A 27,618-nucleotide genomic window follows, 5' to 3' on the forward strand; every position below is an offset into this window, starting at 1 on the left:
AGGCTTAGAGGGGTCTAATTCGGGTGCAGCTGTATATTGTACTATAGAAAACAAATGATTTAATTCCTAATGACTTCTAATTGTAATCAATGCATTCTACAGTGCATGATTGACACTCACCCTCCGCTCCAGCTGCCGTTTGTTCTGCTGCTCCACCTCCAGCTTGTCCTCAGACTCCTGCTGCAGTCTTTTCTTGGTGAATTCAATCTCCCTGATGGCGCGTTCATACTTCAACCTCCACTCTCCTCCTGTCACATCGGCATGTTCACATCAACTTCCCCTTGTTGGATCTCAATTTGCTTACATACAACGTGTATTTTTCATAAAGGAAACATTTGTGACAAAATATATTAGCAAGGGATACTAAGAAACATTCATATGCACATGAGGTTTGCATGAAAAATGCATATACATCTGGATTTTCCCAAACATTTACATTACAAAGGTTCCTTGTTGTAGAAGTCCTGCTTAAAACAGTTAAAGCGAGCTGAGCTTTTCGAGACGGAAGCTCTGCAGGTTTATGACTCATTATGTCCTCAAGCCAGATCGGACACATCTCAATTTATCTGTCAGAATTGAGTGGTTAGTTTAGGATGAATTGAACTGAGAATATTGATCTTGGAAAAGTTTTTAAAAATAACCCATGAATAATTCCCTGCTTATTTATGGTTATCATATCGTAATCTGTTGATGCAAACGCTTCATCTATTTATATCATTAAGTTCAGTATGTCCATTTCCTCAGAAGTAAATTATATCAATACTACAAGTTAAGTCATTCTAAACACTCTGTTGCTCCATGTTCTTTCTTTAACACTAACACTGTTTACATTGTTGTGGAAGCCAGTCTGTGTGGGAGTCATCATGGCTACATGTGATCCTGGAGCTACCATAGAGGTTAGCGTACTCTACCAGAAGTGAGTGAGTGAGTGAGTGATTGACTCAGTCCACAGCATTTGTCACCGCAATAACGTTGCAACCGCACAAGATTCAGTCACAAACCTTTGCACGTGTATAGCATGGCAGCGGTCAGTTGAGCGCTGAATGAGGAAGTGGTGGAGGGGTCATTATTAAATAAGTCATTCTTTGGGGGACCCTGAACATCTGTATCGTGGTTCAGAGGTGATGGACTAACCAACCACATTTAGTTTGATATGATGTATGAGCACATTCATTGGTGAATTCCTCTGCTGCCTACACACAAGTCTATAAAAGGAGGATATGAATTAGTTTTATACATATGTCATGAGTTTCCTCAAAATCTTACTTTACAAAACACAGATTTTATCGCGGCATGAAGGTTAACTTCAGTCGGTTTTAAACTATATCTACTATTTCAGACTCCCATCATTTCCTGAAGTAGTCTGCTCCAATGCACTCAGTCAGACTGGCACTATGTCGAGGTCATGACAAAGCCCACACATATTGAATGTCTCTAACATGAAGAATACAGCCATGATTGTGTCGCAGTGCTAGTTCACATGAGTGAAGCTCTGCTTCGGCACCAGGCAACATGGAGACACTTCATCAATTCCATTCTACATCCACAACGTCGGCATGTCACGCAAAGGCAGCTGGCAGCCTGCCTGCAGGGCGTCTGGAGCCGAACCCCCACTTCAGTCCTCACTTGTTACTGATCGATTTATAATGTACTTTTTCACATCGGCTCGTTCTTGGCTTTTGTCAAAGCATCAATTGGACACCACCGCTACAGTTCCTGCAGCGCCACTGAAGACCACAGTCTGGGAATAAATTACTACTTCAGTAACTGCTGTGTAGAGGGGTGTGTGTGTACAGTTCGGGTGTGTACAATTCAGGAGTGTGTGTGGAGACGGTGAGAGGTGTACATTCAACTCAGTGCTGTTTGATGACATTCTGGTAACTCTTTGCTCTTACTGCTGCTGAAAGACGAATTGTAACTGATCATTTTATCTTTCTGTCAATACAGTGACTACGTGTCTGGAATACACTCATTTAACGCATTTGTGGAATTTTAAAATCAATTATTCATCATTTGTTGAAACATTCTCTGCTTCCAACTTCTGCTTTTATCCATTCAATATTAATGTCAAAATACAGTTTTAGTCAGTGGGGTTTTAAAAAAAGAGTTCCCTAAAAGTGCCGCCTCCTCATTCTTCCCCCCGGACCACTGGGTTGACGCATCGCTGCGCAGGCAAAACAAACTAGTGGTTTCCTTTGTAACATAAATGAATCATTCTCAGTCAATGTGGTTCTATTTTTTGGCTGAACAGCTGTTTACAGAGTGGTGTGTAACACAGCTATGAGTTGTCCCAAAACTCACAGGCGTAAACTGTAACGCCCACACCTTCCTGTGAAACACCTGTTCAGTAGCTTTAGCACAAGTCCGACTATGGGTATTATTATGGGATGTATCAGTTTCTGAGCAACATACATACAAATCAGAATCTCTGCTGTGCTGAAGAACATCTGTTGTTTAGTCTACATGCTATCTTACCTGTGTCGTCATCTTCCATCTCTCCGTTGAGTTCCGACGCCCTGATGAGTCGAGCCTCCATCACCTCCATCTCCATGGACTCCATCTGTTTGTTCATGCTGTCAAACTTGGCCTGATGGATTAGAGAGAGGAAACGGTTTCTATGACAACGTGAACACATGCCTCCAGAGATAAACGGAAAAGTCCAGCAGGTATTTGCATGTTGGAGCGCAAATAGAAGGACATTAGACACCACAGAGACACGAAACCACATTAAGTCTCAGGGGCCCACTTTGAAAAAGTCTCCGGCTGAGAGTAAAAACACCACAGATTACACTGTGATGATTGCGGACCAAAACATGCATGTTTCGAGTGACTCTTTTAAAAAAAAACAACTTTAATTTCCAAAAACATATGTTTTGTGAAGAAACAACTGACACATGATCAGTATACTTAATTTTTACAAAATGTTGGCTGTAATTGCTGCAGATCATAAGTCAGACAATGCACTATCCTAAGAGACCAAACAGTATTCGGCCAGAATCTCCCTGACAGCTGGGAGACCCTTTTCAGATAGTAAAATTACCAATGGGTTAGGGTTAGTGCCCTTTGTGTTTGAGTTAGCCATGTCAGTGAGCGGGCACAATCACCAGAGGGCTAACTAACTCTCCTAAATGGAATACAGCTATCATTAAAGTCATTCATTTCAACTGTGCTGTTCCCACTTCAACAAGTCACAATAAAGTCAGGGATTACATTTAACTGTTACTTTTAACTCTTATTCTGCGTACAGCTCCATACCAGTGGTGGGTCGTCGGGGCGCGCTAGCCCTTCTTTGCTGGCCTGAACGAATCACAAAGTTATAATTTTTATATATATATATATATATATATATATATATATATATATATATATATATATATATATATATATATATATATATATATATATAAATATATATATATATATATAAATATATATATATATATATATATAAATATATATATATATATAATAAATATTGTATGATATAACAATAAAAATATATATATATTTTTTTTTAATAATTAAAATGTATATCTATTTTATAATGTAATTGTTTGTCACAAATCCACTACATGTATTAGTCCTGCTCCCGGCACTGTTGACCAGGGCGCACTGTCTTTAGTGTCGTGTTGCGTCGCCGGTGCGGGGATCGGGTCTGCTGCAATGTCAGCAACCCGCCCGACCCGTCTTGAAACACGGACCGAGAATTTTGCACGCGCGAGTCAGAGGGTCTCTGAAACCCTGTTGCGCAATAGAAGTGAGTGGCGGCGCGCGTGATGCGCACCTCGCAGGTCCGCGAGTCAGTCCCCTCGCCCCGTATGCTCGTGGCGGAGCGGAATGTATCGGTCTGTGACACTTTTTTGTTGTTGCTGCGATCACAGTTGGCCTAATGGCCAACACCACGGACCGCCACTGGCAAATACCCATATTGCCCTCTTGTGCCTCTCCTTACTCATACACAAGAAGAAAATAGCATCCATCCTACATAGCTGTCTGAGCAGTCATTGCAAAAAATAAATAATTAAAAACACAGAAAGAAATCATGTCAAAAAAGTCAAATGGAGACAAATGGATGGAGGGACCTGGACAAGGGCAGTGGCGGGGAAATGGCCTGACAATATGATTTCACAATTACAGTCATCACTATGTGTGTGCATGGCTGCTTGCTCATGTTGAGCTTAATTGATGTGGTTGTCAACGCAACGCTGACTGACCTGCTTTTTTCATAGAACATGTATTGAGTGGATTTAAGGCTCATGTCGTTTTAAGTAATCTTAACACTGCCTGCCATGACGCGGCCCATTGAAAGGGTTAATGGTTGCTGTAATCATTCCTCTTCTACATAATAGCTGTGAAGTGATCCCGAACTGTAAATGATGGAGGAGACAATCTACAGTACTCTGCAAAAATATATGAAAAAGTTGAGCAGAAGCACACACAAGGCTTCAGCTGTATGAGTTGTTCTTGACATATTGTAACGTGTCCTGTACTCGGAGCAGAGTAGTCTGAATAAAATGTATTTTGTTTGCTCAACCACAGACGGTGTTCTGTGCTTGAACTTCCAGATATTGAACAGATTAAAGGCCACATACCTACAAAGTAGGCTGTGGTTGTGTTAGAGGTGAAACATTCATTTGGACAGTTAGCTTGAACAACCCAGCAGGCCCTGTTCTCCTGCTGGCTCTCTGCAGCATCTCATGCTGAGTAACACATACTTGCAGGGGATCATTTCATCTGATACATGTGAGGGTACTAGTTCATATGGGCTCTTGTGTGTGTGTGTGTGTGTGTGTGTGTGTGTGTGTGTGTGTGTGTGTGTGTGTGTGTGTGTGTGTGTGTGCGTGCGTGCGTGCGTGCGTGCGTGCGTGCGTTGTCAAAGTATTAGATGCACTCAGTGAGGACCAACAGGAATTAACAAGTGGCTAAGTGAGTTGCTTATCTGTTCCCTTTATGTGGAAAAGCATAGCATGCTAGGATTTTTTTTAAATGTAAATAAATGCATCAATATGATAGCAAATATATCTTAGTTAGTGTAACATCTTTGGTAGTGTTAGGAAGTTTAACAGGTCATAATTCATCTCTAATATCTATTTTATGCTACCTGGAAAACATCTCCTTTAAACAACTGGATTAGATCAAATCATTGAGTGTTTTTTTTAGGTGACCTTTGACCACCAAATTCTAATCAGTTCATCCTTCAGTGCAAAGCGATGTTTGTGCTAAAATTGAAGACATTATTTTTTTCAGGTGTTCCTGACATTGGCGTTGACAGGAAAGGTCCAATTGACCTCTGACCCCCACATCAAACCCGGTGGACGTTTCCACCCTAAACACAAGGCCATGAAGCATCGCCTCTCAGTAGCCAATCAAGCAGCAGGAGCCTTTCAGCTCCTGTATCCCTCTAAGACCTTACTGCAGTTCAATAAATTGGGTGTTAGGATCTCCTGGGTCTTCAATTAATACTGCCTGAATGTCTTGACAAAACAGAAACGTTGAAATATGAGACAGCCTGTTGAGCCTTTTATTATCCAAGATTCATTTTAAATGACATCTTCCAACATTAATACTCAAATAGACAATAAAATCAATCAGAAGAAAAGCAGGCTAAAGCTGGCTAATAGCTCTGCTCTTTAATAATTAAAGCTGATGTGCTAATATTAAATTTATGTATAAATGAGCAGACGTTAAACTACATTTTACAATGTGCATACATATGAAACTTCACTGTGAAGTGGCAGAATGTGGCAGTGTTGTAGAAAACTTTATTACCCTACTGCTTAAGGGCTAATTGGGCTATAAAGTGTTATCCATCTCTATTTGCCATCACAATAAGGCAGTTCCATTTTCATTTGCCTTAATGGAAATCAGCTTGGAAGAACGCATCAAGTGAAAGAATGGGTCAGAGCACTAATGGACACAGTGAGGCATTAGTCTCATGGTGTGTGACACTTTTAATCAAACTTTAGCTTAAGAGCGAGACTCCAGCCTTTTATTGGTGCAGCATGTGAACAAAACACGACTTTGTTATTCCAACACAAGACTTTTTTATTCCAACACACAACTGTTACAAATGTTACTTAACATAAGGTGACCTTCTGTGTGTGTCAGTGTGTGTGTGTGTGCTTGTGTGCGTGTGGCTCTGTCTTTACCTGCAGGTCCTTCATGTCCTTCTCCAGGCGGAGTCTCTCAGAAGTTTCTGTCTCCAGCATCTGGGAGGCTGACTCCCCGGTGTTACGCTCATCAGCCAGCTCTGATGACAGCTCTGTGATCTGATGCAACGTAGACGCACACACGGATGCACAATCGGTCACACACACAGCGGGTGTCAAGCATTATGTATGCTGTCAATAAGTGTGTGTTTTTGTTCTTGGTCCAGCTTCATAATAAAGAAGTCTTTGCAGAAACCACCATGTTAAAATTCCTAACTTTACACAGAAATAACCGATCTGCGTTTACAGCCTGTTACTAAACTGGTTTTAGTCTCTACATCTTACTTCAGTGTTCCTGACAACTGTACGAGTTAGGACTTTACATAACTCTACTGTTTAAATGAACTAATAGGCTTAAACAACAGCGCCAACTCTGGTGTATTATCACACAAAGTTGACATTATGTGGGTGGTCTGATTCACTCTTTAGTTCAAATAGGTCTGTTGGGAAGATCCGATGCTGCTGTAGCCCAACGTGGACAACATGTTATTCATAATAATCCTGCTCTGTATATGTGTGGTTACCCGGCTCTCGAGGCGGTCGCTGTTGAGTCTCAGCTCGTTCCTCTCTTTCTCCACCTTCTCCAGCTTCTGCTTCAGCTGCTGGATCTCTTCCTGAGACAGTGAGAGAGAGAGACAGAGAGAGAGAGACAGAGAGAGAGAGAGAGAGAGAGAGAGAGAGAGAGAGAGAGAGAGAGAGAGAGAGAGAGAGAGAGAGAGAGAGAGAGAGAGAATGAGAAAGTGAAAGGGGAGAAGAGAGAAAAAAAAGAGAGACATGTTGGTGAGGATACAGCAGATGGAGGGAATTAATCAGCATATAAACTCATTATACTCATCACCGTCATCTCATTTTTGCATAATTGTAGGGGTGTGCACGTCCACTGACATTATTTGATAGATGCGATACTGTTAATTGAATAAATGTCATTATAATTGTAAATCTCAATAAAAATAGAAATCCTATTCGTCTCCAACAAGTGTTAGAGTGCCAGAATAGCCAGGACAAATATGAAATTATATTTTAAATCTGGATAATATCTGGATAATAATATATGTAAATACACCAAAATGAGACTGCTGTTGTTGGAAGAAACAGAGCGCTCTATTTCTATATGAACTAACCAATGGGAGAAAAGGCAATCATTCTTATTAAATATGTATGATGCAACAGAGCACTTCTTGTGCAAGAGCTCGATCCAGTGTGTGTGTGTGTACTCACGTCTTTGCCCCGGATCTGTTCCTCAGTGAGCTGCACTTCTATCAGAGGCCTGACAGTGGTGAAGAGCTTCCACCATGGCCAGCCTTTCACGCCACGATTTTTCTTTATGTTCTTCTGTATGCAGCGGATGGCCAGATCCTGGATCTGTCAACACATGAACCAACACAATGACCGATAAGAACTGTCGAGAGCACACTGTATTTAATACTGTAACCAAAGGGGGTGATGTGTCAATAGAAAAGCATGATCTGGTGGTCTCAGCGTGATGTCACACACACTTCTTTACTACTCGCTACAGTTAGTGCAGTCACAAAACCTTTATTCTGTGCATGTGAGCAATAGATTCATTTTGAACAGTAAAGTGTTGTACATAAAGGGTTGCAATAATGTGACAAAGAAGACTGTTTAGCTTCCCTGAACTTAATGCAGGACTTGCTTAAAATATGTAGTCGGGACTTCCATCATCTATGTTCTGTGGTTTATCTGGGTAAGGGTTAAAGCAGGCAGGTCTCATCCCACTTAAACTGAACCTCCACATGGAGGTTCAGGAACGCTGAACCGATTCACCAGATTTTTGTTGTGAAGGACCACAGGTTCTACAGCGAGCTCCTTCCTGAGCTAAAACACACTCGACAAAGCTCATGCCGACAGGGTGGAACAGGGGACTACTGTTCTCTACAGGTTATTCTCCAGGATCGTTACATTCCTCCAGTGGCAGGCCGTCAGGGCCAGCAAAGCCTTCACTGCGGCCTAAACAGAATCACATAGTTATAGCTATTTTATATTTTTATGGTTTTTCACAAATACACTACATGTATTATAATATTTTTTCCCTATTAGCTTATTTTCTGATTGTACAGCTCCTGTCTTCCTCTGTTGCTCTGCCTGCAGCCTTCACAGCCTTGAGCCTGCAAAGCAGTTTAAGCAGGTCTTTGCAGATTAAACTACACAGGAATTGGACGTTGTGGTTGATTGTCATGGACTTCAACAAATCAGATCTTTAGTTTGACAAGCTGCGCATGTTCTTTTACGTGCAGGGCCTGCAAGGTGGCGTGGACGTGTCATTGGCCAGTGGCCCAGTGTGACCATTAAGATGCGCTGTGATTGGTCAGTGTGTCAACAAGTCGGAGCTCAGTGGGAGCTGGAATAATTCCGGTTGACGCAGAGAAGTTGTGACATGTTTAGTTTTTTGTGTGTTTTGGCGCTAAGTTGCTGAAGGAGGAAGAGAATGGTGGCAGATTTGGGGTGTGGACTGCTGCTGTCAAGCAGATATTTTCTGCCCTTGAACGTGTGGAGGTGTTCCAGGGGTGCGGCTAGGAGACTCGGCTGTTCTCACCGGCATCCATGCCACCTGTTGCTGGAACTAAAGCATATCGATAAACTGTACAACCGCGTTGGAAAAAGTTGGCATGGCTGCAGGTCCCGATGTCAAAAATTTTACTCAGCAAATCTGGCTCGTTTTCAAACATGACAACCTGAAAATTTTATTTCAGAAATGTTCATGTAATTTGAGAGGTCTGTTTGCACTTCCAGATTAGGAGATTAGGGATAACCATAGTTAAGTATCATTGGCATAACTGTAAAAATGAGAAAGAAGAAGTTCACAGAGGCATTACTACTAAGATCTGTAGGAATACACGGATCCACAGAGCCCATCCATCCATTATCTTAACCGCTTATCCTCATTAGGGTCGCGGGGCGCTGGAGCCGATCCCAGCTGTCAAGGGGCGAAGGCAGGGTACGCCCTGGACAGGTCGCCAGTTCATCACAGGGCAGACGTATAGACAAACAACCATTCACACTCACATTCACACCTATGGGCAATTTAGAGTCCAATTAACCTATGCAGCATGTCTTTGGACTGTGGGAGGAAGCCGGAGAACCCGGAGAGAACTCAGGCTGCCATGGGGAGAACATGCAAACTCCACACAGAAGGACCTGCAGACCAGTATCCGAACCCCGCCCCGCCCGGGATCCGAACCACAGACCCTCTTGCTGTGAGGCGTCAGTGCTAGCCACTACACCACCGTGCAGCCCCGGATCCACAGAGCTCTGACTCTCAACCTACCTGGCCACAGTGCAAAAGAGAATCCTAGGGTAATTATTGTTTTAGTCCTCTGTTATATTGAGACATGGTAATGAATCAAATACAGAACGAATCACTTGCTTAAATCTAACAATGGCATTGTCAGTTAAACATCTATTATAAAAAACTCTTGCCTAACGCCGTACAATCCGGTAGTATAAATTCAAAGGCTATAGGGCAATGGTCTGATAAAAGAGGGTTTTGTGAAAACACTACTAAATGTTCTATGTTAATGTAATATGTAAGAGCAAGGTCAAGGGTGTGATTAAAACAGTGAGTCGGTTCCCATACTCTATGACAGTATAGCCAATCAAATATAACCAATGAGATAAAAGCAGCACGAAGGCTATCATTGCCAACATCCACATGGATATTAAAATCGCCTACAATAATAACCTTATTAGTCTTAAGGCCCAAACTTGACAAAAAATCAAAAAATTCCGATAAAAATTATGAAGACGGACCAGGTGCCCACTACACTACAACTAACAGAATTGGCTGTGTTGTCTTCCCGGTTGGATGTGAAAGATAAGAACAAAGCTTTCAAATAAATTATAGTTCAATCCACATAGGTTTAGAACCCATTAACAGGCCCGAGTCAAAGATGGCAGCTACTCCATCTTCTCGGCTAATTCCTCAAGTAATGTGAGTATTAATATGACTTGGAGGAGTAGATTCATTTAGGCTAACATAGTTGTCATGCCTCAGCCAGACTTGTGGTCCTATTCAATATTGAAGCTGTGCGTAAGGCATCTAAAATGAAACATAATGTAATTGTTAGAACACGCCTCCTAACCGGGACAAGAAAACCCTCCTCCGTCAGTCATCCACTTACCTTTCTTCTGCTAATTCAATTGGACTTTTTCTTATCTGAGAAAAGTAATCTTCTAATATAAAAAAATATTGGTCTTTTTTCCCTTTTCGCCGGTGGACGGGTTAAAGGCACAGACTTCCCATTATTTAAGCTTATAATAGAGTTTGACTTGAGGCAGATTGCTGCACTAATTCCATGACATTTTTGTATTTATTCGACTTAATATTATTTACTGTTGATATAACTTACTATCGTAATTATTATGCTGTGCCTTACATAGAGCCTCTCCTGGATGAGGGATCCTTCCTGTCATTCAGTGTGTTTACATGAACAGAAGTCGCCAGGTTGCTAAGGTAATCAGAGAGCATGGCTACATGCACTGTAGTAACCTGGTGACTGTAAAGTAGCAGGTCAGTACTCTGACCTTATTGGATGCCTGGCTTCTCTTACTTAACTGTATTAGTGACTTGAGACAATAGGATATGTTGAACAGGAAAATTCATCACTCTGTTTACTGATCTCTCTTTTCATCTCCCAGCTCTGCTGTCATCTACTTAAAGAAAGAAGTCAACTCTCACCACTGAATATGCAGACATTATTGTACCACATGGTACCTGTAGTTGGGGAAATATAAAGGAGCCAATATTTGCCTGAATATTATAATGCCCAGAACTAAATCACAAACTGTCGAGCAAAGGATACGTGATGACAGCTCTCAGAGTGCTCGACGAGTCCGTGCACAGCTATCCTGCTACCTGGAGGTAGGGTTATGTCTTATTACTCCGAAAGAGACCTCCATTCTGAAGTATCTACTTTCATCAACCTCATAGTTTGTATATATTTTCAGGACTTTTAAGGTCAGATACTTTTCATAAAGCTTTGACCTTTGGGGCTAGTTTCCAGAGGATTGCAGTGCAGACTGCCGGACATGATGGAACTATGACATTTCTGTTAGGTCGCTCCACACACACTGTATCTGATGTTTTCTCCTGCTGCCACTGATTTATTCGCCAAGTGTGTTTCTGCTGCACTCTTTCTAACTGCACTCTGCTCTTATCGATACGCCGACTCTACTCCTAGCCTGATTTTCAGTATTTCTATATGCAAACTGAAAATGTGCAGTAAGACAGCTGGATGGAAACGCAGTGTTACACTGGCACTTTGTGGCAGAAGTAAACAGTGGTCACCTCAAATGAGAAAAAAGAAACTGGGATGACATGGATGCCCTCTACCTCTCCTTTACACCTACACACACACACACACACACACACACCTAGTTCGGGGGAGGTGGAGGATTCTGTCTTTAGGCAACTATTTAATTAGGCTCCGTGTTGGTTGGCTGGCAGTGGAATCCCCCATGATCCTCCACTCTTAACTGTTCCCCATGAATGTCAAAGAGATAGAGAGAAGAGAGGCAGGCTGCAGGGCTTCAAAGCAGCCAGCGGATCTCTTGTATTTGTCTATTCCCCCATGGCGAGGTGCAGTCTCTCTTTCTCCAGCTTCCTTCCTTTCTCATTCTCATCCTTCCCCACCCCCTCATTTATTTCCTGGAGTGCTTTGAATGCTGCTCCCCCAGACAGGGAGAGATTTCTTGGAAGGAAACGGGGGACATTCCCCCGAGCAGGAATAATATGAACTAGATGGAGGAACAAATTAATTGATTTTTTGTTGTGGCAAGGTGAAGAGAATTTAAATCTAGCTTTCTAAGTATCTGGACGTTTGTCATTGACAAAACTATGAGTTAACACAAAACAAAGTTAAGCTTTAATCCAAACAACAGAATTTAATGTTGCAGATTTGGGAGTGAAAGGCTACTGACTTGGTACACAGTGAGTTAGCACCAGCTTTTTTGTCATATTGTGAACCCTCTAGAATAATGCTGTGTTCGAACCAAACACAAAGTTGATTTTTTCCGAGAGTAGATTACACACAAAGTTAATGCAAAGATGCGAATGGACGACAGTAACGCCTCATTCGCGAGAAATCACGCTGATGCTCCTCCTGACATCATTGACGTCCTGCCGCCGGTGTTGAATTCGAAACTAAGTAGGATAAGTTGATAGCCTGGAAGCGGCCATCATCCAGACACAGTTCCTGGAGAAGCTATGGGTGGATAATTTATTATATAATATTAATATTATCAATCCAAACATGAGGATGTCTGATGATCCAACAAATGTGTGATTTCCACAACATGTACAAAGCCGAAATAGTGGTTATTCCAAGGTGGATAGCAGGAATGATGCCACTCCTCTTCTCCGGCACGTCTACCGTGTATGAAGCAAATGACCACAAGTCGTCTGGCGAGTAAAGCGATGCGAAAATTGCCGCAGAACAATGAACCTAACTTGAAACTTTATCAATTACAAGAGATTTCCATTTACCCCGAGAGACGAGGCTCATATCGAGTCCTCTGGGGAGACGTGATGGGCTGGGACGTCAAACACAAATAACCTTGAAAAGTAATTTTAGACAGCAGGCCTGAGCCCAGAGCACCAAGAAAGAATGAACTGACAGTCATAAGAGGCAGAAAAAGATCCAAAGCTCACACACACGCGCGCACACACACACGCACGCACGCACGCACGCACGCACGCACACACGCACACACGCACACACGCACACACACACACACACACACACACACACAGTGTGTTCACATAAGAAAACTTTCACAAGAAACATAAAAACTTCTGTAAAGTAACGCACACAGAAAGGCAACAGATCCCCACTGAATCCTCAATTCAGCAATGTATTCCCCCCGTCAGGCTCACTGCGGTGGAACAACACACACACATACACAAACAAACAAGAAACTGCCAGACACAAAGTCCTTTACAAGGGCAACTTCTGAAGCACCCAAAAAGCTCATTTAGCTCAAAGTAAAAATATGTCTCTAGGTTTTAACACATTTCATTTCAGTGTGAAGTGTCTGATGAAGCTGACATGCCATGATGGTCCAGAGGCACCACAGGGACTAGGAATCGGAGCCCGGCAGCTTTTTCTTCTGCTTGACCTGGAGCACAGTTGGCATTGATTGAGAGTGGGAAGCCGGTGTGGGATCCTGGCCGAGCGCTGGGGACTGGCTCTGCTGAAGGGTTTGGAACCATGGAACATATCATGTGCCTTTCTCTGTTCAGGGTTGGGATGCCATGGTGAGCAAATTGTCCGACCAGTTAATTAACTCATGACAACATCAGTGTTATGATTCCGACGGCCCATTTACAGGAGAAGATGATCAGTATGTGTAAAGCGCTGATGGGGATCTTTGACAGTGGCTCTCACATGCTCTCACACAAATTGTGTGTCGTCCTTGCTGGTCAAGCTTCCGCTGCAGGGCGGCAGGTTACCTGGAGTTGAACGCTCTGCGCGCCTTCACACCAAAACTTTTCCTCATTAATGGAATCAGATTCTCTTTTGGCCTTTGGTTTAAAATCTAAAAATATTTTTGCTTTTCACCTTGACATCAACAGGCCAACATCTTTTAGTCGGTCAACTCTGTTAAGTGTGTTAAATGTGACAGCAGCAGGGAGACACTTCTCCTTTCTGTAACAGTGATCCTAATTTACTGTCAAATAATGCCAATATTCATGTAGTGTGTTAGCAACACTATCTGAATATGAGTGAACCAGGCACATGTATAATACAAGCCACCCACTGTCACATGATAATTTTCCAGAGCCACCCATCAAGACAAGGTCAAGACCAAAGATACGAGGACTGTGGTAGCAGAGTAAGAGTGATATGCAGCATCAGTCCAGTGAGAGCCAATGAGCCCATAGCATGTGACAGTGGGCCCGTGGCTAACATAAACTTAATAAACTCAATAAAGAGCAGCGGTCCTCAACTTTTTTTGGGCCACGGACCGGTTTTGTGTCAGTCAATATTTTCAGGGACCAGCCTTCATGGTGTGGGCAATAAATATGAGGCAATAAATATGACACAATAAATAGATACTACAAGCATAAAGCAATTATAAAGTGTATAAATACACAACTCACCATTACGCCGAATTAGTGTGAGCCCTGAGCTGGTTTCTCTGCTAGGAGCCGGGTCAAGGTGATTAGAGACACACCACGTGTGTACTTTATATCCGGTCTACTCCGTAACTTAAACCTTTATGTCCGGTCTACTGCTTAACGTAGACTTTTCCCAGGTAGCCAAATTGACGTGGACCAGACGCGGCTTGAGTCCGACGTCGACCCGGGTCCGGTTGACGATTCCGTTGCTGACTCAGGATGAATGACGCCCCAGAATTGGGCCGAGCACACCGGCCAGATTCCGGCGGCCGACACTGCCGTCATTTGGCCGTAATCAAAACTAACCGGGGCCGGCACGCCAGAAGAAACACGTCAGCCCGGGTCCGGTTGCCGACTCTGCGAAGTCTCAGTATGAATGACGCCTTAGAATCGAGTTGAATATTAAAAAGTATTGTTTCTGTGTCATGGTCTGCTTATCTTAAATCCTGCTTCACAAAAACAGGACGTTAAAATGGAGGCAGGTTTTCAGAGCTTTTTTGGCAATCTCAGGATATTCGGCCTTGATTTTAGACAAGAATACCAGCAGAGTTAAAACAGACTTTTAAGTTTTGTTTTTGAGGTAACATGTGTCAAGAGACTCAGACATACAGATGGATGTATCCGGTCCTTTTTTAAAGTAAAACATTTTTTGTGACTTTTTTTAAATTTAAAAAAAAAAAAATCATTGATTCTTTTTGTGCGGCCCGGTACCAACTGACCCGGGGGTTGGGGACCGCTGTTTTAGAGCAGCATGGGTGGAATTGGGTGCTTCGGAGTAGGGACCTCCAGAACCCCAAAACATTCATACTTATTAAAAAGCAATCATAAAAACAGAAAGTCATCAGGAACACATTGGTTGACAAAATGATGAGAAATGAGAAAGGCTAATGGTAATGTCTTGTGGCCGATGAGAGTATGCCTGTGGGGCTTTGCATGCAGCTTCCTCATTGGAACAACTTCTCACTGGATGCAAAGCTTCCTCAGCGATACACCCTCATTCAATGGGTCGCATGCTGGACTGCAGAACCCAGAAGCTCCACCCCCGTTGCGGCACGGATTACTACGAACATGCTTTCTCAAAATGTATTAATACTGAACATCTCTCGTTTAAATTGCACCAAATTCAGCAAGGCACTCACTAAGTGTGACGTAGATCAGATGAGCGACTCTCGAGACATGAGAAGGAGAGAAGAGATCCCTTTCTTTGCAGTTAGATAAAGAACCTGTGCGATTTGACAGGGACAACACCTCTGGGTCCTGTAGGGAGCCCATATGGTGGGAGGAGGGTTTATTTTGTATCCATCACTACAAATGTTTGACATACGTTTTTTATCAGGTAAGATTGTCGCGTGAAGTGCAGTAAAAATGGCTCCGATGATGTTGCATGATAGAGGCTTGAGCTCTGGAGCAGCAGCCTTACCTTCCTCTTCTTGAAGGCCTGTCTGGACAGGTATCCCCTGCAGGCCGCCTGGAACAGAGAGATGTTTCTCCTGGTCTGAACGTCCCGCTGCTCCTCCAGTCTGGAAAGAGTCCCCGCTCTGAAGAACACCTGCAGGAGGAGAGGGAGAGGTGAGGCAGAGCAAGACACACGCTGAAGTAGAGCTGCCCCTGTCCATTATTTTAGTAATCGAGTAATTAGACAAAGAATACTTTTGCCTTATGGAGGAGCAACAGTGAATATTTAAAAGAGAAAATTAGAAAGAAGCAAGAAGCGATTAGTATTTTAGCCACCTAAAGAATATCTCTGTCAGTTAAAGTAGACGCTTTATATCGAATATTTTCTGTAGGGGAATTAAACTAAAGTGAAACAATACTGTTTTAGTTCATGGAGTCTGACTGGGAACTGGAAGCCAAAGGTCTCCATGCTGTCGCCACAGAGGCCAGTTAAAATCATCCTCATCCAGTGTAGAGTTAAAATGATCTAGATTCTTTTAGGCATCTGAAATACGTCCACAGCGGTCATCACTTTGCTCTTATCATGCTTCTCCAAACTCTCCTGGAGAACACACTGACGATGGAGCAGTCAAATAACGGCTGACGCTCACCCTAAACACGTCATGCAGAAAGACCTGAGTCTTTGTGTCTCAGGTGGGCCAAGAACTGATACCTAGAGTAAGCTCATAGAACATGGATTATATATTTATAAGAGTAGAGAAAGAAAGATGGACAGCGTGCACTCACTGTTCATTTTAACACACAAACTAAACATTTGATTGGTGACACCGGTGGGCACTAAAAACTATCATTTTACCAAATGAGACATTTACAATTACAATGTGAACAAACCACTGATAATAAATGAACTAAGGTGAGCTGCTGTAGCCGAGTCTTCATACACATTTTGAGAAATCTCGGTGTATACATGAAAAAAATTGAAAATGTTGTATTTAAAGTAACAATGAGAATTCCAAAACATAAAGTATACATTTAATGACACAAATGAAAAAGTCAGACTTTCCCTCTGGTCGGCATGGCTCATTGGGGCGTACACTAACGCAGCAGAGACGTCTGTCATTGGTTTATGTATCTTTGCCTCTGACATACAACTTCTTACGACCGGTTTTAACTCGTTCCGTAAGCGGAACCTGACAATACATTTGAGAACATCAGAGATATAATATATATATATATATATAAAGCAAGGTATCCAAAAATAATTCCCAGTATGGAACTAATACCAATACATTTTATTGTTATGTTGTTGTACACATGTGACTTCTACCTGGCGTTTGCTGATGAAGTCAAGCCAGCCCGAGAGGAGAGAACACATCTGGGTACCATAAGTGCTGAGCTTCTCAGAGACCTATTTGTCAGGGCGCAGGTGGTTTCGTAATATCAGGCTGAGAGTTGGCAGTGAACCACATGGGCCGTTTCGCAGTGAGAGGCGGGTCCACAGTCCACCTTCATGTGTCATCATGGGTGACACTTTCATTTTGGGTGATAATCAGCTCCACAACAAAACTGAGGTATTTCAATGTTGTGTGCTATTCTTTCCAGTTAAACAAAAAGGTGCAAAAGTGTTTGACCGCAGTGAAAATGTAGTTTTAAAAGGCTAAATGCCCCAAAATATGTTAGCATATAACATTTCATTAACAACATAAAACATCTTTGTTTCTCTCTTTTTTTTAGGATAATTTTTAATAATGTTAACTGAAAGCGATATTGTCAGTTTGGGAATTAGAATATGGCTTAATATAAACAGCAATGTACACTTGATACCACGTTTATTAAAGGACACACATAACAGAATCCAACTCGGCATCTATTGTAAGAGAAGATGTGAACTGATGCACATGTAATGTGATGCTGGTGTATTAATTATCTGGTATTCTCCACTTTGATGCAGCTCATTCATTCATTATTCATGACCATGAGGTACACAGTAGAATTAGATCGACCAAGTGGCCCAATGTGTGGGATGGTTGGACCTATGTATGTCTGGGCTTGCAGTTAAACTAATGTGAAACAACAGGCATTAGTAACATCATCAACACCACGTAACAAAAAAGTTCTGATTTGAATGTTGGGAAAAGTAGCGGGCCAAGTATAGCCTGACACACACCAACACTAAGGCAAGGTTAAACTCTGCAATATCTGCCAAGAAACTTCTCTAATTGACAGCTCAAGGCGCTTACTGTTCTTTATTCCACAGACATTCACAGATCTAATTAACAAAACCATCAGCCTGTCTTTTTCCTTGTGATTAGCGGCTTTTTTTTTTATCTCAAAGAGTTGGAGTCTGGCTGTGTCTGACTGCTTCTTGGCAAGGATCCCCATGAAAACACAACACACCAGGACTACTGAACGTGACAATGGAAGCCTTCAGATTTCTGGACGCACAGCACATGTTTTACGAGAAAGGTAGTAGGTGAATAGAATAGAAAACACATTCTAATTGTCTAATTGAATGTCACCGAGTGAAAAGATGTTGAAGCGTAGACTCCTTGAAGGCAACCTAAAGACACAACTGCCAGAATTGTGATGCGGCGTGTAGAGTATTTTACGTCAGTTCTTAGGGCTACATCCAAATCTACTGCTTCAAAGTAATAACAGCAATAAAAAGTGTTGTTTTCTAAAAAGAAATTAAAACATAAAAACTTTGGGTGGGGTGGGCAGACTTTGTGGATGTTGATTCGTAAATGTAAGGGTAGAATTCTCAGGGGAGAATTCTGAGCTGGAAGTTTGTACCTTTGCACTGATAAAGCCTTCTAGAAAATGTCTTGGGTTGAAGTTGATGGTTACAAAAATGAATCAACGAGGGTAGAAGTTGAAGCCTGGTAAAAGACTTGTGATCAAGGTCAATGTCAGAATTCTCAATGAAAGTCAGTGTGGTGGCGGGGGCGTGGTTATGCTCAGCAGCAGAGGCGTGTGGTTGTGGGTGGCTCAGGGGACAGGTGCCGAGGATGAGGCCTAATTGGACTCAGCTGGTGCTGATTGTTTGCCCCAATATAAAAAGAGCAGGAGGAAGACGGTGAAGGAAAAACCAGGGTGACCACCTACTTTCTTTTGTGAAATGGAAACACTTTAGCATTGTTTTTATTGTCGACTTAACTTCAGTTTACACTTAAAATCTCCTGCACATGTTTCACATTAAAAGCCCAGCATAAAAGGGAGGTAACATATGTATGATATTATTTAATTACTGGTAAGGGCCGCGTTTCCCAGATTTGATCGTTCTTAAAGATTTAAGAAGGCTCGAAAGAAGGGTTCGGCTAAGAAGGAGCGCTAAGATACGAGTGTTTCCCAGACGCGTTCTTAACTGCCTTAAGATCCCGTCGAAGAAGCTTCCTAAGACGCTTTTAGTGGGAGCTGTCCACCGCCGTGTTGCTGAAACTAAATCAATCGATGCCAGGCACATCGATCACCCACCACTTCATCAGCGCATAAATCACACACACAACACGCTGTGGTCCCAACACACAGGTGCAATTACGCTATCCGCGCGCGTGTGTGTGTGCCATCCACGACACTAATCACCCGGGAATCCCAGCCGTGGCATGAAATCCACGGTGGACCTGGCAGACCTTGTCCCGTGTGGTGGGCATTCTGATGTGTGTGCGGGCATGGCGCAGGAGGACCGGTGTCACGGCTGCCACACTCTGTGAAACCGATGCCTTGCTGAGGCCGGTGCCGTCCCCGACCACCTCCAGGAAGCTCCTCACTGCGTAAAAACGCGGCGCAGCCAGGAGCTGCACCTCCTGGCTGAGCGCAACATTGCAGCAGGTTGACCTCTGGATGTGTGGTGACACTAGCGTGGCGAGGTGTTGGATCTCCACACGGGGAAGCTGGTACTTGGACTGGACAGCCCGGTCCGACAGCACATTAAGTGGGGAGGAGTGCTAACGCACATATGCATTTATGTAAACCATCTGGCTTCGCGCACAGCGACGCTGTTGGTTAGCAGCGAGAACATGCTGTATTGCAGCCGTGGTGTCTCACGCGTGGACTCCAGCAATGCCTTTACACGTGGAGCCTCTCTTGATGAGGTTCCAGCCGAGTTCAATTACACCTGTCAGTTTCCCTGATATCTGTGAAATACCACAGGGTTGTTAATGTTTTTATATCTAATGTAAACTCATATGCAGATGCCGAATTCTTTATTTTTATATCGTTATTTTTCTTTTTATGCTATTATTTTTCTTGCGTCAGTGTTCTGCAGTTGTGGGCGCACATTTATCATTACGCATGGTTTCAGTATTCCTTTGAGTGTCAGATATAACTTTCCCTGGCGCGGCTGCAATGAGCGTTGGTCGCGAAGAAGGCTGTTAAGAGTGGGTCAGACTGATCTTACGTTTCCTTCTTAGTGAAAGATCGTCTTAAGCTCAGAACGACTCTGGGAAACACGTCCTTCCACAGCGCTCTTAAGAGCGCTCCTAAGACGCTCTTAATGCTTAAGACTTAAGCACTAAGGGCTTTTGCAGAGGGAACTAAACATCAACGGAGTGGGAAGTTAAATAACCTGTGAATTCATCTGATGTTTTGATCTCAGCCTGCCTTGTGTACAAATTGTTATAATAATTACATGTATTTATTACTAGATGTTCAAACATATGAATCTTTAAAAGGGGATTTCACTGACAGTCTCCTAACACAGAAGGCAAAGTCAGCAAAGTAGATAAAATTGGAATGCCATCAGAAAACCAGCATCAACAGAAAATGAAAAGCAAAGATCATATGATAATAAACACGCTTACAGTAACAATCCTCTCTTTACTACAGGCCTGTTTCCAATGAAGACTTCTCTCTGCCGTAATTAAAAGCCCTGGCCATGGTTAATGATAGCATTATGGAACCAGCCCTGATATCGGGCTGTCGCTCAGTAGTGAGCAAAGCCGTCCTTCAATCAGAAGATTGGCGGTTCGATCCCGGGCTCCGCTAGCCCATGTTGATGTGTCCTTGAGCCAGACACTTAACCCTAAATTGCTCCTGTAGCTCCTATGGTGAATGAATGATTGATAATCCTGATGTGGCACCTTGCATGGTGGCTGATCTCATCAGTGTGTGAATAGGTGAATGATGTCATGGAGTGTTAAATCGCTTTGAGTGGTCGGAAGACTAGGAAAAACAAGTACAGGTCCATTTACCATTAACATATGGAAAGTGTGCATGCGTGTGAGCACTCACCCTGCTCAGCCCCATGTGGTGGCTGCTCTTCTCCAGCTCCAAGGACTCCAGCAACTCCTCCACAGCCTGGAAACAGCCAAACAAGCAGTTAAACACACATCCTGACAGACTGGTTCCTGCCTTACCTCTCAGCCAACAGGAGGCCAACAAGGGCCAAGTTTAAAACGCTTGTGTATTCTGAATTTTTTAACGGACTGAGTCAGTGTTCTCCTCTATGACTCAGAAGGTCTTTTGTTCACGCAGCGGTCAGAGATTTTTTTAAATGTTTATAGATTTAGCATTTATCTGCTGGTCTCAAATGGCTTTTTATGGAGTTTATTCATTTGTTATACTATGTTTTCTCACCTCTGCTGCTTTGTTTTTTAGTGCATTATTTCACTGTCTCATTTGATCCTTGTTGAGATGCCTCCCTCTGTTCAAGGTTTTGATGATTGTGAGACTCTACATGTCAGGTCTAAGGAACGGGACGCTGACAGGAATGTTGGAAAATGTGGTGAATTTCATCTCTGCTTTTGCCTGGTTGGTCTGAAAAGCTCTTGGCAGGTACACCGTCTGGCTGCTAACATCACAGCTACATCCTCCTCTATTAAGAGGAACTGACAGAACTGGGCCGTCAGCAACAGAAAGACATGGTTCTCTCAGACGGGCTCAGCTTACAAAATTCTCTTTTTGTGAAAACCAATTCTTTCATATTATTTCTCCAATTATACTCTCTTTTCTGTCTCAGGACACCTCCCTTCATCCATCTCCCTTGCTTTCTTTTTTTTTCCACTATTTGTTCCCCACTCTCCAAGAGAACTGGCTACCATTAGTTCTTTTTGACTGGGCTGTCCTCTTTAAGCTTGTCTCCAATCTTGTGAACCACTTTATTGCCAGTGTGTTGTGCTGTGGTGGAGAAGAGCTTGATTCCACGGATCTGCTTAAGTTAAATCTTTCGCTGTTTTATGTTCTTCATTTCATTGACTTTGTGTACTCCACATTTAACTGGCATGCACCAACAGGCAGACATTTAGCAAATCAAGTGTTTAGATTCACAGAAACTGGAGAGACAATATATGCGTGTACACCAGGTGCAGAAGGCCTTAATGGAGAGATGCTGTTCCTCCAGCAGCCCCACCTCCCACTCATGAAGGCTAATCGCACTTTTGTGCAAAGCTGCTGTATACTGCCTGAGCAGAATGTAGAAAAGGCATTAATCATACACTCAGGGATGTCTCTAAACTGTTCTGCCTCATATACAAAGGAATAGAAAGATAATGAGACAAGAAAAGAAAGTGGAAGGAGACAAGGGAATGGGAGGAGAGAGAGAGAGAGAGAGAGAGAGGGAGAGGGAGAGGGAGAGGGGAAGACAGAGCTTCTCCACTGCTGGTAATTAATCAGTACAGTAGCCGTATGCTGCCAGCCTGTGCAATCATAATTAATTACACACAAGAGCGCTCTTGGAACAGAAAGAGGACAGCGGAGAAAGGAGAGGAGGAATAAAGGGATTCTGTGTTCACACAGGGATATTAGAATGCAGAGGACAAGTTGAAAAACTGAATCTCCAGACTTTAGAGTTTCAACATTCTAACAATCCGACATCATCAAGTTATGTTTAATATTGTAGAATAAAGCTCCTCCACAGCCACAGAAGATAATGTTTTACAGGCTGGGAAATGTGAGCCATGAAGATCTCACTTCATGTCTCAAATTTTCCACCTCTTTAAATCGGACCGCTGTCATGAAAATGTACTTCCTGATTATTACAAGAAGACATTGTTTCTTCTGAAGGATCTGGAGCTTTAAACACAACAGGTCTTAGTGTGTAGAATCATCATCCCAATCAAAACACAGCGTGACTTAAGACCAATGAGTGACAGTCACGTTCAATGCGTGAGACTTGAGAGCCACGATACCTCAGTCTCTCTGCTCCTCTCTGCCGGCGGTCCACAGTCGCAGACACAGTAATAGACTGATTACAGATATGTCGATCAGGTCATGTTTAAGGAACCAAGAGTCAACCATGTACTAGACGTGTGCACTATATGTAGTGCTGTGCTTTGTATTGGTTTTTTTTGTCAACACATTTTATGTGCAGAACTAAATCAGGAATCAATACACTTACTAACAAGTATTGAGTGAGTATCACAGCCGGATATCTCTTCTTCCTCCTTCCCCTCTTTAACATTGATGAACACGCACACACACACACACACACACACACACACACACACACACACACACACACACACACACACACACACACACACACACACACACACACACACACACACACACACACACACCCAAATACTTACCAAATGTGGATTAATTCTTCACTGTAAATAGTCCCAAATGAAAACACTAACCAGATAGTCAACAGCAACACTCACTCACCCTCTTCTCATCTGTGACAATGTAGTGGCGGCCATGCTTCTTGGTCAGATGTGGTGCCAGGACATCAAAGCGTCTGCGAAACTCAGAGAACACCATGTGGTCTGGGTATCCTGGAGTCAGGGAGGGAGCACAACAGAGAGGAGAGCACAGGCACATTGAACAGCAAGGTTAGAGGAGTGAAGAGCCAAGAATGTGCCGATGTTCAACTTTTATTTTCAGGATTAATACAACTAAAAAAACACTTCAACAGAATTAATTAAAAAAGTTGGAAATTTGCTGGAGCCTTTAGAGAAGCACGAACAGTAAGAACGATATAAAGGAGATATAAGGATACACTTTTGAATGACAGTAATAGCACTGGGGACAGGTTATCAAAATCCTGTCTGACTTAGCATTGCACTTCTATGAAGTTGGGAAATTCATAAGAGACAACAGTCAAAATTAAACGAGCAGAGGTCTCAATATTGTGATTTGCAATGTTGAGACAGTGTTTCCTTCATTACCACAACAAAATGATTCACAGGTGTACACATAATCAGGGCTGTAGTGGAGGCACGTAAACGCCGTTTACGCACCTCTGGAATTTTGGAAATAGCGCTTACCCACCTCTGAGTGGCGTTTATGCACCTCAATGTTCCATGTGCTATGTATTCTTCCGTTGGAATAATAACGTTTATAATCGTGTGCTTGTGTTATTGTTTTCTTGCTTTTCCGCTGAATTTAAGCTTATTTGAATTTCTAAACTCTGCGGAGGAAAAGAAAAGGGGCGGTGTGAGGCCGGTAACGGGGCCGGTCTGAAGACCGCTTGCCAGAAGGTGCCGGTCACGACCCGCGTCCCGATGGGTCTGGTGTTCTCGAAGTCGGGTTGTCAGCTGCAGCTGACACTAACGTGAAATCAAACGAGCGGAAAACGCCACTGGACACAGCATCCGGTTTTCAAAGTAATGACTGGTATGGATGTGTTCGGAACATTTCTGACCACATTCAAATATCTTAACTGTACTGGTCGTACAGAAATGTTTTAATATGTCAAACACAAGCGTACGATAGTTCTTAATCGAGCAATTGTCCTGTTGTGTTATGTTGACATACTTTTCTTTACTGTTTTCCTTACATTTAATAAACTACGAACACATGTATTAACTGTCATTGATTGTATATGACTTGTTTAACTGAAAAAAATGCAACAATGCAATATAGCCAGGACAGCCTTTGCGTCGCGTCGAGACCTGTATGATCACAAAATTCATAGTTTACCCACCACTAATTTTACCAAATTGTATACCATAGGTTTGTAACACAGGTCTTATCCCAGATAACCCAAATGACATCACTATTATTTTCTGGAGAATAGAGAAAACTGGTTCATAGACTAGAGTAGTACTCCTCAGTTAAGTCAATTTCCATGTATAAAAGATGTAGGTCTTATTTTATTTATATCAAGGTTTTCAAAAGTACTTTATTACCTTGCCTGTAGATGCGCAGTGCATCCAGCAGCTTGGATCCTCGGAGCTGAGCTCTCAGGAGGCTCACGTCCAAAGTCATCAGGCCCGAGTCCGGACTCTCTCCATGCGTCACACGGGGCTCACCTCCACCACCCACTGCCTCCGCTTTGGGCAGCAGGCAGTGGACAAAGTGAACCCTGGAACGACGCACCATATCAATCAGAGCGTCCTAAAGACACAAAGGAGGGGACTCAGGTATCAGCTGCTTGGTAATAGGACTGCAGCCAAATAGTCTGTGCAACATCTTCAAGTTGTTAAGGGGGGACTGTGGGTGTGTAGGGGCTTTAGAAAGCAGTTATAGCACCCTTAGTAGAATACAAAACCTCTTCAAGTGCTTACACACCATTTATAGTTGCTTTTAAAGAAACATGACACATGAGCACATGCTGTATACATTTTTGGGGATAAAAGTAAGGGACGCAGCAGTTGAAGGTTTCCTTTACAATATTGATTCTAGAATCAAAGCTCAAGATTTCAGGGGAATTTTTTTTAGACTAAAATTAGCAGAGCTGGGATTCAAACCTCTGATCCTCTGCTTATAAGACAGACATGCAAACCATTACTCCACAGTCGGAATTGATGTGAACACTGACATTATTGTGTTAGAAGTTGTTAAACATGGATCACGTCATGAAAGTGGCGTCACAAACGTGTCACAAAGCGAGAGAATCTGCAGAGGAGAGCCCAGGCAGATAAATAGAAGGCTGATGTCTAAATTTTTGGTCTTTTATGTTTCTAGTTAATTGTTGAAAGACCTTAAAATAGAGTTTATCATCTTAGAAACCTTCACTAATGATTTAAACATAGAGAAACATTGTCGTTAATTATGCGTTATTATGCTGTGATTTTACTGATCCAGCCCACTTGAGATCAAAATGGGCAGCATGTGGCCCCTTCACGAAAACGAGTTTGACACCCCTGGTCTAGACAGTGTCCAAACTGTGTTGGCACGGTTTAATACAGAACTAGAATTAGTATTTAATATGGATAAGCTACTTCCAGCAAATACAGGTGTGCACAGTGTTGATTTTCAAAACATCACCAGGAAGCTAAGAAATCTGGCCTGTCCTAGTGAAGCTGGAGGAAGTCCCATAATCAGGGACTCCTTTGAATGTAAGGAAGAATCTCTAAACTTGCTTCAAGGCAGCTATTCAATTTAATCTTCCTTAACAAAGAAAATTGTATTTAATTAATTCAAATGTATTTAGAGGAAGGGTGTCTTTGTGGCAATAATAGAAAAGCACATTGGAGAGCTGTCGATATCCATACTTTTGTAATCATTTTGATAACTTTATCATTTAACAATGGAAACAAAGTTCACTGTTGACTGATGCCCAGAAAAGAAACTGACTAGTGGGGCTTTTTATGAATGAAAAACAAGTTTAAATCCCTGTCTGGTCCACTTACCACTTGGAGCTTGACCTGGATACACAGGCTCTTCTTCTTGACGGCAGCCACACCTGTGGTGAAGGTCTTCCTCATGCTGGTAGCTCGTCGTAGGGCAAGCTGGGAGCTGCCTTCCAGACCAGCAATGGAACCGGATAACACTGTGGCGCCGCTGGCCCGGCCCATAAACAACCCACTGATGTTCTTCCTGGTGGCGGAGGGATGAAGTGCATTTGTATGCATGTATATGACCAAAAGGACGTTTTTCTCTCTGACTACTTCATAATATAGTAGACAGGGTGTATATAATATGCAGGACTGATCTGACTGCTTCAGTGGCGTATTGTGCTGTTTGTTTTATAGAAAGAGGCGACAGGGGCTCAGTGATTAGCGTGTCCGTCTTTCAATCAGTGGATCACTGGTTTGAGCACCGGCTCTGCTGCTCCTTGTCGTTTTGCTCTCCATTGCTGTGTCTACGGTGTATCGAGCAAAACAAAAGCGTCAGCTAAATGAAATGGAATATCTGCTCTCTTCTCCTACACCTTGTTTTATTCTTTCTAAATCATTATGGATATTTTAGGTCTGAGTTTGATTAGGTTTGGTTACTGTCCTTTTTAGTTCATGCTTGTGCATGTGAGCGTGCCTTTTAGTGCACATGAGCGTACCCCACTGGTTAGCTCTCTGCTTTGCTCTCGTACGGCGGTTACAGTTGATAACGCGACCTCCGGGTGGGATTTAGTTATTAAAATGATGAATACTGATTTATGGTTTACAAATAATTCCATTTAGCTTCATTCTATCAGGGTGAAAGCTTCAGGATCTGGTCGAGTTTAAAGAGATAACCAAACCCTTTTGGATGTGCAGCATATTAACAGAACAGCATGGATAATCATCCCCAAACTCTGAAAACAGGATACTGCATGTGTGCAAGTGCGGTGAGTGCTTGTACTTCTGGGAGTCCTGCAGCAGAGTGGCAGCATTCTGGGCGGCGGGGTTGTGCTTGGCATGGCTCAGCCAGCCCTGAGCATTGTACTCCACCCAGTCTGTCCCGTGGCTGTGGCCCAATAGGAAAAGGTGGGGTTTCTCCCCTCGCAGCAGCAGACTAGCTCCTAAAACACATAGAAAACATCCCCTCTTCTATGTCACCTCTAGGATCAGGCTGTCTGTGGTTCCAGAAACATACTGTTGAGGTCTCACCTTTGCTTTCTCCCTGTGCAGAGCCGTAGTAGCTGAAAAGTCTCTCCAGCATGGTTTCTTCAGATCCTCCAGGCTGAACAGCCTCCTCCTCCATCAGCCACAGGAGGCCTCGAGCCTCATTCGTCCTGGCTAAAGTCCGCACCTGTGATGGAAAGCAACACTTTTTCCTTCAAAAACACTTTTC

At 42.9% G+C, this 27,618-nt stretch overlaps 1 protein-coding gene across 2 annotated transcripts in view; it reads right to left on the bottom strand.

The window, feature by feature from the left end:
* myo18ab (myosin XVIIIA b) overlaps positions 1–27,618 on the bottom strand; it is a 129,290-nt gene that overhangs the window by 44,227 nt on the left and 57,445 nt on the right. For both annotated transcript variants that reach the window (XM_068584424.1, XM_068584422.1), the window contains 12 exons: positions 27,435–27,576; positions 27,187–27,346; positions 26,259–26,445; positions 24,813–25,020; positions 23,347–23,456; positions 20,971–21,036; positions 15,767–15,895; positions 7,428–7,571; positions 6,734–6,823; positions 6,150–6,269; positions 2,476–2,587; positions 121–248 (listed from right to left, as the gene is read on the bottom strand). In XM_068584424.1, the coding sequence (XP_068440525.1) occupies positions 121–248; positions 2,476–2,587; positions 6,150–6,269; positions 6,734–6,823; positions 7,428–7,571; positions 15,767–15,895; positions 20,971–21,036; positions 23,347–23,456; positions 24,813–25,020; positions 26,259–26,445; positions 27,187–27,346; positions 27,435–27,576 (1,596 nt within the window). The remainder of the gene's footprint in view (positions 1–120; positions 249–2,475; positions 2,588–6,149; positions 6,270–6,733; positions 6,824–7,427; positions 7,572–15,766; positions 15,896–20,970; positions 21,037–23,346; positions 23,457–24,812; positions 25,021–26,258; positions 26,446–27,186; positions 27,347–27,434; positions 27,577–27,618) is intronic.

Source organism: Clinocottus analis, unplaced genomic scaffold (assembly GCF_023055335.1).
Source record: "Clinocottus analis isolate CAN_PGR_092001 unplaced genomic scaffold, fCliAna1.0.p SCAF_2, whole genome shotgun sequence".
Taxonomy (NCBI): Eukaryota; Metazoa; Chordata; class Actinopteri; order Perciformes; family Cottidae; genus Clinocottus; species Clinocottus analis.